Below are 11,791 nucleotides of genomic sequence, written 5' to 3'. Positions count from 1 at the left end.
ATAATATTTGTGGTATTATAAGGATTTTTTATACATATATAAGAAACATGCAGGAAATTTCTCTAGTTTATAGCTCATCGGCCTCCTCTCGATTATATGATTATCTTATTATTATTATATGTAACCATCAGATATCTATATACAGAATACTCCGGATAGGACAGCACTGTTACAAAGTTGCATGCATATAAAATGCTGACCAAGCACGCCGATTCTCTGGAGCTGCACTTTAATATATATATATGTTTTTTTCTGATTTGTGTAATACATAAATATTTATACCGATACACATATTGGCCTCCCTGCACATGGCACTGTCCCTAGATCTGGCATATTTGCCCCATGGCCTGGGGTATCATGTAGGATCAATGCATGCTGTGCTGTTCCTTATAGCACCGGGCATCCCTCCTTCTGCCAGGCTGGAAATATAAATTCAGTTCTCATATTTAACATTAAACATTTTATCCGGAGAAAAGATATCTGGCCTTGGCTGCCACAAAGTTAGAGACAATTCCATGTGCCAGTATATCGCACCTAATAGTTCCATGCCACATACAATGCCCCAATGCCAGGCTTCCACATAAAATATTACAGGAATGGCACTACCCTGTGCCAGGATTGGATATACAATACGCTATGCCAGGTTCCTATATACAAAATCCATTTACAGGCTCAAACACGATGCCTTCTGCTATGCTCCCACATGCAATGCCCCTGTGCCAGGCTCCTACAAGCAATGCCCCAGAACCAGACACTCCCATACAATGCCCAGGTACCTTGAATAGAATGCCCCTGTGCCAGGCTTTCTAAATGTCAGCCTCCTAAATACAATGAACCTGTGCCAGACTCTCCAATACAATTCCTGTGTCCGGGCTTTTTTATGCAATGCCCCTGTGCCAGGCTCTTACATACAATGCCCTAGAACCACACACTTCCATACAACGCTCATTACAGGCTCCATTGAACAGAATGTCCCTGTGCCAGGCTCCGACATACAATGACCTTGTGTCTGACTCTCAATGCAATGCCCATGTCCAGGCTCTTTCCTGCAATGCCCTTGTGCCCGGTTTCCAGGTGCACGCTCACATATTTTATGCCCAGTAACCCAGGCTGCCATCCCCCAGCGCTCACCAGGGTTGAGGTCCAGACATGTACCCGCGTCCTCTTCCTCGTCCAGCTCCCCAGGTGGGCTCAGGCCATCCATAGACAGATCCAGTCCCTTCTCGTGGTGCCAGTCCTGCAATTTTCTCTTCTTGTGCCCCCCAATCAAAGCCTCCACAGAGAAGGCATGAGCTTTAGAACTCAGGGTGACTGTGGATCTCCTCCTGTCACTCATGGTCTGCTGCCACCCCAGTGCCAGCCAGTGCCAACCCTACATCAGTGCAGCTGCTGCACCGTCTGCTGCCTGCGGACCACTGACTGACCCCCACTGCTGGGAGAGGCGCAGGGGGCTGGGGAGGGGACTCCAAACTTTCCTAACTTTTTCCAAAAGTTTCTGATTGACACAACCTATGGGGGGGATGACTTAACCCTTCCAGGATCCGCACTGGTCAAATTAAAAACAAACTGCCCCCTTCTCTCCTGGGCACTGTAGATCAATAATATATAATACAGATTTATCAGAAGATCTCCGACAAACTGTCCTAAAACAGGTAAGACCCCCTATACCTCGCCCCTGGAAACTCGCACTCACCCCAGAAAATATAATATCCCATCATATAAAATGTCCTCAAATACCCCAAAAATCCCTCTATATACACCACCATCATTCACCGCCTTTAGATGCCCCAGAAAGGAAAGATACCCCTATATCCCCCTCCATTCATCCTTCTAACCTACAGATAGAAATACATATTCACCCATTTTTGTACATTTATCCCCACCCCCTGTGCCCAATTATTTTACATATAAACTTTTCTATTATGTTGTGTTCATTTTTCTTTTCCCATTATTTTACATATTTGACATTATGGCAGCGCATTATATAATTATATGTTATGTGATCATTTTATACAGTTCCATCCTTCCGCTTTTGTAAATCAATATTTATTATCTCTTAAAATTCCTGCACAGAAGTCCGATGGACACAAAGATTAAATCTTCCTTTGTACAAAAGTAATCAAAGTACAAAAACTCAGCGTGCATTTTCCATAGTTCACAGATTTTTATACATTTATATATTTCCAGTGACAGATGTACATATCATCCCTGAAATAACATTTCCCTTATTACAGAATGCTCTGCAAGGAGTTCTATATACATTCCTATAGCCTGGGATTTATATATTGTACTATAGGGAGTGACATGTTACGGTCATACTGCATGATATGATAGCAATATATTATTCTATAGAGAGTTATATTTTATATATATAAAGCTCTGCGTTCTGCCAGATGAGTAAATGTTATATATAAAGGTGTTATATATTATTTTAGTTTACAGTTCTGTAAGAAACAATTTAATAGGATGTGTTCATTTTATTGTGAAATAATTATGTTATTTATATAATAATACAGTTGTGTACTCTATAATATTAGTAAATAGTAAATAGAAATATATTTTATTTCATATAGTGATAGTAAACATTGAACTTCAAATATTTATATGTGCACACATTGCTGTGTTCTGTAATATTACATTTATCATTGCTATATTCTTGTACCCAAGACAAACCTGTACAGTGCAATATGTCATTCTATATATTATCATAGCAATGCCTCACTCATATAATATTATATTTGCTGCATACAGACCGATATATATAATATGATTCAATCATAGTATAATAATATCATACAATGCCTGATGGTAATATATACATATATAATCTGTGTGCTGCTTCCTACTACAATATATATTAGGATCTGTGCATGGTATAATGATATTAAACAATCTCTGATAGTAATAAATAAGGAGCAGCACACAGACTGATATATATAATGTGATTCAAGCTTAGTATAATGTTATCATACAATGCCTAATGGTAATATATATATAAATATATATATATAAATATATATATATAATATATATATATATATATATATATATATATATATACAATCTGTGTGTTGCTTCTTACTACAAAATATATTATGATCTGTGCATGGTATAATATTATCATACAATGCCTGATGGTAATTTATATATATATATAATCTGTGTGCTGCTTCTTACTACAATATATGTTATGATCTGTTCATGGTATAATGATATTAAACAATGCCTGATAGTAATATATAAGGAGCAGCACATAGACTGATATATAAAATGTGATTTGAGCATAGTATATTATTATAGCAATGCCTCACTCATATAATATTATATGTAGCTGCATAGAGACTGATATATATATTATGATCTGTGCATGGTATAATGTTATCATACAATGCCTGATGGTAATATATAAGGAGCAGCACATAGACTGATACATATATATTATGATCTAAGTGTGATATAATATTATTATCATAGCAATGGCTCACTCTTATATTATTATAAGGAGCAGCACATAGACCGATATATATGATTTGAGTATTATATAATAATATTGTCATGCAATGCCTGATGGTAATTTTTAAGTGGCAGCACACAGGTTGATATTTATATATTATGATTTGAATGTAGAATAATAATAATATAGCAATGCCTCACTTATATAACATTATATGAAGCAGCACAGAGACTGATCTATATAATCTGATTTGAGCATAGTATATTAATATTATCATACAATGCCTGATAGTAATATATAAGGAGCAGCACACAGACTGATATATATATTATGATCTAAGTGTGATATAATAATATTAATATCACAGCAATGCCTCACTCATATATTATTATTAGGAGCATCACAGACAGATATATATGATTTGTATGTGATATATTAGTAATATCATACAATACCCTATGGTAATATATTAGTAGAAGCACACGGAGTGATACATATATATGATATGATACACATATACACATCATATACATATATATGATGATTTATTATGATTTGAGCGTGATATAATAATATTATACAATGCAATGTATTGAGTATAACACAATCCATCCTGACATCTACCATTGTACTGGGATCTATTTCACCATAGGGATCCATTATTCTATAGCAGATGTACATACATGGGACCATACAACATACAACCTCCATGAAATCTATAATATCGTTACATGTTTTACTGCAGAGGGAAAGAACAGAACACAAATCTATCATTAAATCCTCCCAGTTATGAAGCTTTGAATGAAGATCTGTACAATAATAGAAGAATATAGGAAAGTATTCCTCTATAGGTAATATTAGTGCTGTTATAAAATAAAAAGTCACCTGTGCAGTGCAGAGGAATGTGGAGGGAATCAATCAGCTTCATATAAAACAGAGAGAAACAATAAATAAATGTATATATATATATATTGTAATAGGTATATATTGTAACATATACATATTGTTATATGCATGTACAGTTATACTCTGACACGTATATATAAATTTTTCACCTTTTTTGCCCATGACTGGTGATTGATAAGTCTTCAACCCTTAGCCCCTCCTCCTTATCAGTGACATCATCACACACAGTGATGTCATCATTCCCATGGAGCGGATGTAACCCTTTCATTGCCATATTAAAGCCTGACAAGCAGAGGAATTCTACTCCTTGCACCAATATCCCAAGCTGTGTAAATCTAATAACACGCTTTGTACATACAATAAGGCTTTGGTTTGCAGAACAAGCTCCTTCGCCATATCTGAAAATGCTGGTTGCCTGGCATTAAGTACGTTGGGGCTGATTTACTTAATGAAAAGGTTCACTTACATATTGGTAAAGCTGTATTCATATCAAATATCCAATCATGTGAAAGTAAATATCTCTTATCTACTTTTTTTCATTTTCCTTGCACGTGATTGGCTATTTATATGGAACACAGATACACCGTGTTTATTCATTTAGGGGAACTTTAATTTTAATTACCAATTGCTTTTTCATTTTTAAACAATGGGTGACATGATAGAAGTGATATGATAGCTTGCTGTTTATTCCAGGTCAATGACGTATATGATCTCATATATTATAATTTTTATTTTGTATCATAAAGTAGATGAAAACCCAATCACTAAAATCTCTAATAGGATGTAACATCATCATAAACATTCACAAGTTGTTTTAAATCTTTTAATATCTGCAACTTTCATTAAAATAATCCCAGGTGATCCAGCCATGAAAGTTCTTGTTATAGGGTGACAACACTCCGTCTCTCCCATTCGTGTTCCTGTCTTGTATCCCTATGGATTTTGATGAGTACCACAAGCGGCCAATTCAGCGCACATTACACAGCCATGGTCTTCTGTTGTCACCCCCACAGCCCTGAGAAATACCTGCAGCCATTGCTGGGGGGCATGTAGCAGGAAATGGCTGCAAGGAGGCTTCTGGAGACCAGCAGATGGGACCAAGGAGGAAAAAAGAGAAAATAGATTATCTAAAAATTATGTGATTTATCTTGCTTGTAAATGCATTATGGTAAATATTCTATCTACATATAGGGCTCCATTTATAAAGCAGTGAATCTGACATTCCCTGGTGGGAATCAATTACTGCCAATGATTTACAGGATTCATTATCCATCATATCATTTTATATTAGCTGCCATTTGGTGCATTGTCTGTGATGAATTCTCTGAATGTTGATCTGCTGCAATACAATGTATGAAGCCTTGTATCAATATACATGTGTTCTTTGTGTATAGATGTTCATGGATTCCTACAGAACTTTGCCAGCCATTCATTGTGCAATAATAATCAAAAATATGAATTTCTAGCAACCTTTTTTTTTCAATAATTGGGTAAAATGTTGATAAAATAAAGATAATTTTTTTCAGCTTTTTGTTTTTTTTTTCTTTTTGCAGGTTTATATATATACACACAGTCTGACCACGTCAATGGTATCATTAATATTTTTATTATTATTATTAACGATACATTGAATACTTGTAGTCTATTGCAAAAAATCAAATCATAAGTTGATTGTAAAAATCAAAAAAAGGTGCTCTGAAGGTAAATGTATGTCCAGCATTTCTCACATGCACCCTGTTATTTTTTATTAATATTCCCCAAACATGAAGATTGATATTGGTAGTTGATGAGCTGCAGAGAGAATAACCCAAGCTCAGGGATAATGATCAGCCTATGCAGAGCCATTCAGAGGCGGATGCTGCCACCTGCTGGTCAGTCACACAATCTCCATACTCTGAACAGGATTTTAGGAGGAAAGTGGAAATATTAGTTACACTGTTGGGTTACCTGAATATATTTTGGGGGTGCAAGCTGTGAAAAAACACTCAGGCATACTTCTATAACAATAACCAAAAAATGATACTTCTACATGCTTTATTGCTGCCTTCACCTCCATTCCTAATGCCCAGTGCTGGTTGCTTATATGTCACATTAACAGTTTTTAGTTTTCCTCAGTGCCCCTGTAGCAGAGTTTAATTTCCTCCAGCCACTAGATCCATTATTTTTTATTTTTTTGTAACAGAGTGACAACGGTCTTTGTGCTGCACTGCAGCGTTGTCACCTGGCAGCAGGGTAGTATTAGATTGACACGGTGATTTCAATGTAGGAAGAAGAGATGCAAATAAAATTCAAACTGCAGGTAAGACTTTAGGCAATTATTTCCCTATGGGGAAAAAAAAAAGTTTTAGACCATAAGAATAAATGCTGACCAATGCAAGCACTCCTATGCGGTGTATGGTTCACCCCAAACCCTGTAACTGTCATTTTTGCTGGATAGTGGAAATAAAAATGTGCAAAATAAATAATTAAAAAAATCATATACTGAGTACAATCATTTCAGATAATAACCTGGTACAATACATTTCCTAGCTGTCCTCCTGATGTAATGGCTTCAGTCCTTAAAGGTTTTCACTCATCCCGGTCATTGTATATCTAGTAGTAGTCGGCACATTCACCTGGATTTGTAACATTGATTGCAAAGCTTTCCATTGGTTCAAAATTGATGCATCAGCTTGGAAAGATGTAAAATGTCTTTAACATTACAAGAACAAATCTTGCTCAGATCAGAGTTCAGAGTTCTGCAATGCTGTTCCTGAGTATAAAAGTACCAAAGCCAAATACAGCCAGGGACCTTAGCATTAACCACCTAAGCGTTACACTGAGGTCTAGATTTCTGTACCAAAAGTGATCCACTGTTTTTCATGAAATTTTTTTTTAAATTGTAGACCTGTAACTTACAGAAATATGTCCGAACAGGGTTCTAGTAGATAATATGAATATAAAAAATGTTTGAAACACACAATCATGTAAAAAAAAAAAAAAATTACTTTTAATAAAATTAAAGGAAAAACACAAAAATCAGCAATGTAAACAAATCATAAATACTGAAAAAGCAGTAACTCTGTATATTGTAAAGTACTATATTATTCTAAAACACCTCCCTAGTGTGGCAATTTTTAAAACTTTGATTCTGTATTTATTGGAGTTTGTTTTGAATTATTTTGTATTTGATTGGATACGGGAGTTTGTATCCAATCCAATACAAAATATAAATTTGAATTTCCAAGTTATTTACTTTTATTCTTTTTTTATTTTTTGTATTGGATTGGATACGCAAGTTTGTATCCAATCCAATACAAAATGACAGTTTGAATTTACCAATTATATACTTTGTATTTATTTGAATCATTTTGTATTGGGTTGGATACAGGAGTTTGTATTCAATCCAATACAAAATGAATGAATGAGTTTCAGTTTGAATTTCCCGCACACGCGCCGACGTCATCACGCACGCAGGGAGGAGCCGTCCGGTTTTTTTTTCTCCGCCGGACGGCTTCTCCCTGCAGAGATCATCCGGCGCTGGAACGAGGAGGACGTGAACGATCAGCGGGACCAGGTAAGAAGCCGGCCGACATCTTGTGTTCCACCAGCAGGCATCTTGTGATCCGCTGGCCGGCGGATCACATGATGCCGGCGGGCGGAACACAAGATGCCGGCCGGCTTCTTACCGGTCCTGCTGTCACCCGACGAAGGCACCCGACGCTGGAGAGATCGGCGGACGATGATCGATGGAGGACGACGCTGGATGAGCACAGGGGGACCAGGTAAGTAAGGATGTACAAAATCTCGGGCTTAACCATCCTTGCAGTTTTTTTTTGCCCGAGCGAAGGTGGGGCTTAACTGCAAGGAGGTTAATAACAATAGAATAGTTTCACCGGAAAGAATGAAAGTTTTATGACCCAAGCAAAGCCCAGACCTGAAAATCTGAAGACCTGAGGTCCAGATGTGCCATGCTGATACCCAAGAAGACTGCTCGAAATGAAAGCTGCTCCAACAAAGTATTAGTTTGGGGTGTGCACACTTGTAATCAGTTTATTGTACTTTTTATTGTTCATATTTTTCAGATTTGTTTGTTTTGCAATTGAATTGTACAGATTATAGATCACATTAAAGGGGGAAAGCTTGGAAATGGATGATTGTGCTCTATAATCTAATGGTTTTCACTTATCTTAGGGGTGGGTATACTTTTTTTACCCAAATTACCCACGCCAGTGTTTTTATATTTTTATCTTGGAGGGGGAAAGAAGCATCCAGAGAAATGGAGAAAGATCTCAACCATCCCAGAAATGAATGTTCTCTTATGCTGCCCACCTTCATCTAAATCCGGTCAATATGGAAAGCTGACCCCTCCTCCAGCTAGCCTGGCTACCATGCTGGTATCAATGGTCTGGGTATAGCACGCAGATCCAGTAAGTCCTTATCTACTTGTACCAGGTGAATGGTGCCATGAAAAGGTCATAAAAGCCAAGCAACCAGAACGTTTTTGGAAATTAGCAGTCAGAATATTTCCAAAATCTTCAAATCTGAGCTCACCTAGCACACAGAACTCATCCCAATTTCTCTATTCTGGGAGTTCCCCCTTGCCCCTATCATTGACCTATCCAATGGAGCTCCACCGATCACTGAAATGCCGCATTGATTGGGGAGGTGACCCTGAAAAAGGTGAACCCTGAAAAAGGTGAACCCTGCATGTTCTGTGGCCCACACAGAGGATGCTCATGGTGCAAATTAAATCTGAACACCAGAATCAGCAACTATTGTTACCGGAGACTCCGTGTGCTCTGTGTATGTGTATGCAGATCCGAGCCGGCATCTGGTGTGAGCTTCCTGTAACAAAGACCGGACATTGCTACTCTCTCTTCTGCTGCAGGATGAATGGTCTGGCATTAACCCCCTGTAGTGGGCGGGGCCTGCTGGACCTGTCCCATAGCTCCTTTATATGGTGGATATATATCCTTTGTGGCTATTGAGGTATAAATGACTGACAGGACAGAAAGAACATAGCCGATAAGTCAGGGCAGCATAGACTGAGCTGTATAAACCATGAAATCCATCAGACAGGTACAAGATATTTGCAGCAGCTTCTAATGCTTGTGTTGTGGAAATCAGTTTGCAGGGAAATAGAAATAGAGGGTATTAAAGACAGATGATAAAAACACTAAACAGTTCTATAGTAAAAGTTCATTACCCCTTGACTTGATTACAGATAAAGAAGTAATTGTTGAGCTCTTAACACCAGAATGACGTACACAGGACTTTATCTTTAAAAGGACCAATGACCCAAGTTCCTCAAATTAAAGAATAATAATAATAATAATAATAACATTTAATGTCAAACCAAAGGCTGATAAACATTTTCAAGTATTTTGTTCACATAGAGTATATGAAGGGAAATGATGTCAGCATTGAGGCTTCATCCGTCCTTAGGGCTGACAAAGCCTCTGCCAGGGAATACAAAGTGAAGTTAGGATCAGGCTGTGGATGCCATGACAGATCTGGTGCTGCTACAGATCCAGCTGAATGGCAAGGAGTGTAGAGAGGGCAAATGGAAGATATTCAATAAGGAAACACATTGTTGGATGTCTTCAGTCTCAGAACCGGAACAAATACCTGGAACAGGGAGCCATAAACACCTGTTCTGAGATCATAACACTGCCACCCAAAGGCACCCCAGATGACAACACTGCCCCCCACAGGCACCCCGGGTCACAACACTTCCACCCAAAGGCACCCCAGATGACAACACTGCCCCCCACAGGCCCCCCGGGTCACAAGACTGCCACCCAAGAGGCACCCCCGATGACAACACTGCCCCCCACAGGCACCCCGGGTCACAACACTGCCACCCAAAGGCACCCCAGATGACAACACTGCCCCCCACAGGCACCCCGGGTCACAACACTGCCACCCAAAGGCACCCCAGATGACAACACTGCCCCCCACAGGCACCCCGGGTCACAACACTACCACCCAAAGGCACCCCAGATGACAACACTGACCCCCACAGGCCCCCCGGGTCACAAGACTGCCACCCAAGAGGCACCCCCGATGACAACACTGCCCACAGGCTTGGGGACTTTTTTTGGCCAGCTGGTACACCTGTTTCAGGTCAGCTACACAAAATGTGGAAGTAAAATTAGCTAAATAATAGGAAGTTACCAATGACAGCTGACATAGATTTCCCAAACAAAAAAGACATTTTGGAAAAAAGAATGAAGATGACATCATTAAATTTGGGGTACAGTATATGCAAAGCGAGCACCAAATCCACGGCTGTGATGTCATAGTGATCAATAGAACGATCTATAAATAAATACAGCCGGATTACTGGAAATAAATGTTGCAATTTCTGTATCGTTTGTTTTTATATCATTGAGATTTGGGCTATTGGGCCAAGCAGCGAGACCTGGCAGCCCATAACTGGCACAGTGCTGGTAAAATCTTGCTTCTTGCCAATCTTTCAGATGTGTTGGCTGCAGGGAAGGAAGCTTGAAGTAAACAGGTGAGGTACAGGTGAGACAGGTGAGGCACAGGTGACAAATTTACAACTTTGTACATTCACCATTACATATTTCTTATATCTAAAAGTCCTTCATGGATATGACAGATTCAGTGCTTAGCCCCCAATCATACCCGTTTATTTCAGGAGAGGGCACAGTGATGTATTTTGTCTTTTTTTTATGCTCTGTAGTATAAAACCAGGTAATAGCTGCCTGATGAGACTTTAATAAAAAGGTACCCAGAATCCTTCACTCCCCACCTCTGCCTCAATCTCTCTCACTTGAAGCCCACCAACCTACAGACCTCCTCATACACAGGGGCCGCCACCTCTCTTGCTTTCATTGTCCCTCGATTTAACACCTCCCTGAGGTACCCTTTATCCGCCCTTAGTCTCCGGATCTCCTCCTGAATTGGCATCAGTTTCTCAATAATCGCCTCCGCCACCACCAGCTTGTACTTTGCCGTCTCCAGTCCTCGGCTCTGAGGCACGATGTCCTCCGGCGTCAGTCCCGTCATGGCACTGTGAATGGCTATTAAGTTGGAGACTCCTGGCCGGCCCTCCGGGTCAAAAGTCACCTCAGAGGTGAAGTCCGTTATCGCCTTGCGGAACTTGAGCGTGATTTCATCCGGCGAGTCCATCAGGCGCACGGTCGCCAGGTTCTGGGGGTCCGATTTGGACATCTTCGATGAGGGGTCTCGAAGGGAGCGAATCTTCTTGGAGGTGGCTGCAAAGAAGGAATAAAACTCAATCAATGACACTGATAATACATGGGATTGCAAAAAGGAAGGTGTGACAAAATGGTACAGGGCAAGGGAGACACGACGGAGAGCCACAGGGAGCAAGGGAGGCGCGACGGAGAGACACGGGGGGCAAGGGAGGCGCGACGGAGAGACACGGGGGGCAAGGGAGGCGCGACGGAGAGACACGGG

At 39.5% G+C, this 11,791-nt stretch overlaps 2 protein-coding genes across 2 annotated transcripts in view; both read right to left on the bottom strand.

The window, feature by feature from the left end:
• The window catches only part of TBX15 (T-box transcription factor 15), a 45,630-nt gene extending 44,253 nt beyond the window's left edge, over positions 1-1,377 (bottom strand). Inside the window, exon 1 of the mRNA XM_072398478.1 lies at positions 1,132-1,377. Coding sequence (XP_072254579.1) covers positions 1,132-1,336 — 205 coding nt within the window. The 5' untranslated portion in view covers positions 1,337-1,377. The remainder of the gene's footprint in view (positions 1-1,131) is intronic.
• Positions 1,378-10,176: 8,799 nt separating this feature from the next.
• Positions 10,177-11,791, bottom strand: part of WARS2 (tryptophanyl tRNA synthetase 2, mitochondrial) — an 11,622-nt gene continuing 10,007 nt past the window's right edge. The window contains exon 6 of the mRNA XM_072398474.1: positions 10,177-11,586. Coding sequence (XP_072254575.1) covers positions 11,138-11,586 — 449 coding nt within the window. The 3' untranslated portion in view covers positions 10,177-11,137. The remainder of the gene's footprint in view (positions 11,587-11,791) is intronic.

Source organism: Pyxicephalus adspersus, chromosome 1 (genome assembly GCF_032062135.1).
Source record: "Pyxicephalus adspersus chromosome 1, UCB_Pads_2.0, whole genome shotgun sequence".
NCBI lineage: Eukaryota > Metazoa > Chordata > Amphibia > Anura > Pyxicephalidae > Pyxicephalus > Pyxicephalus adspersus.
This window is presented reverse-complemented; position numbering and strand designations above follow the sequence as displayed.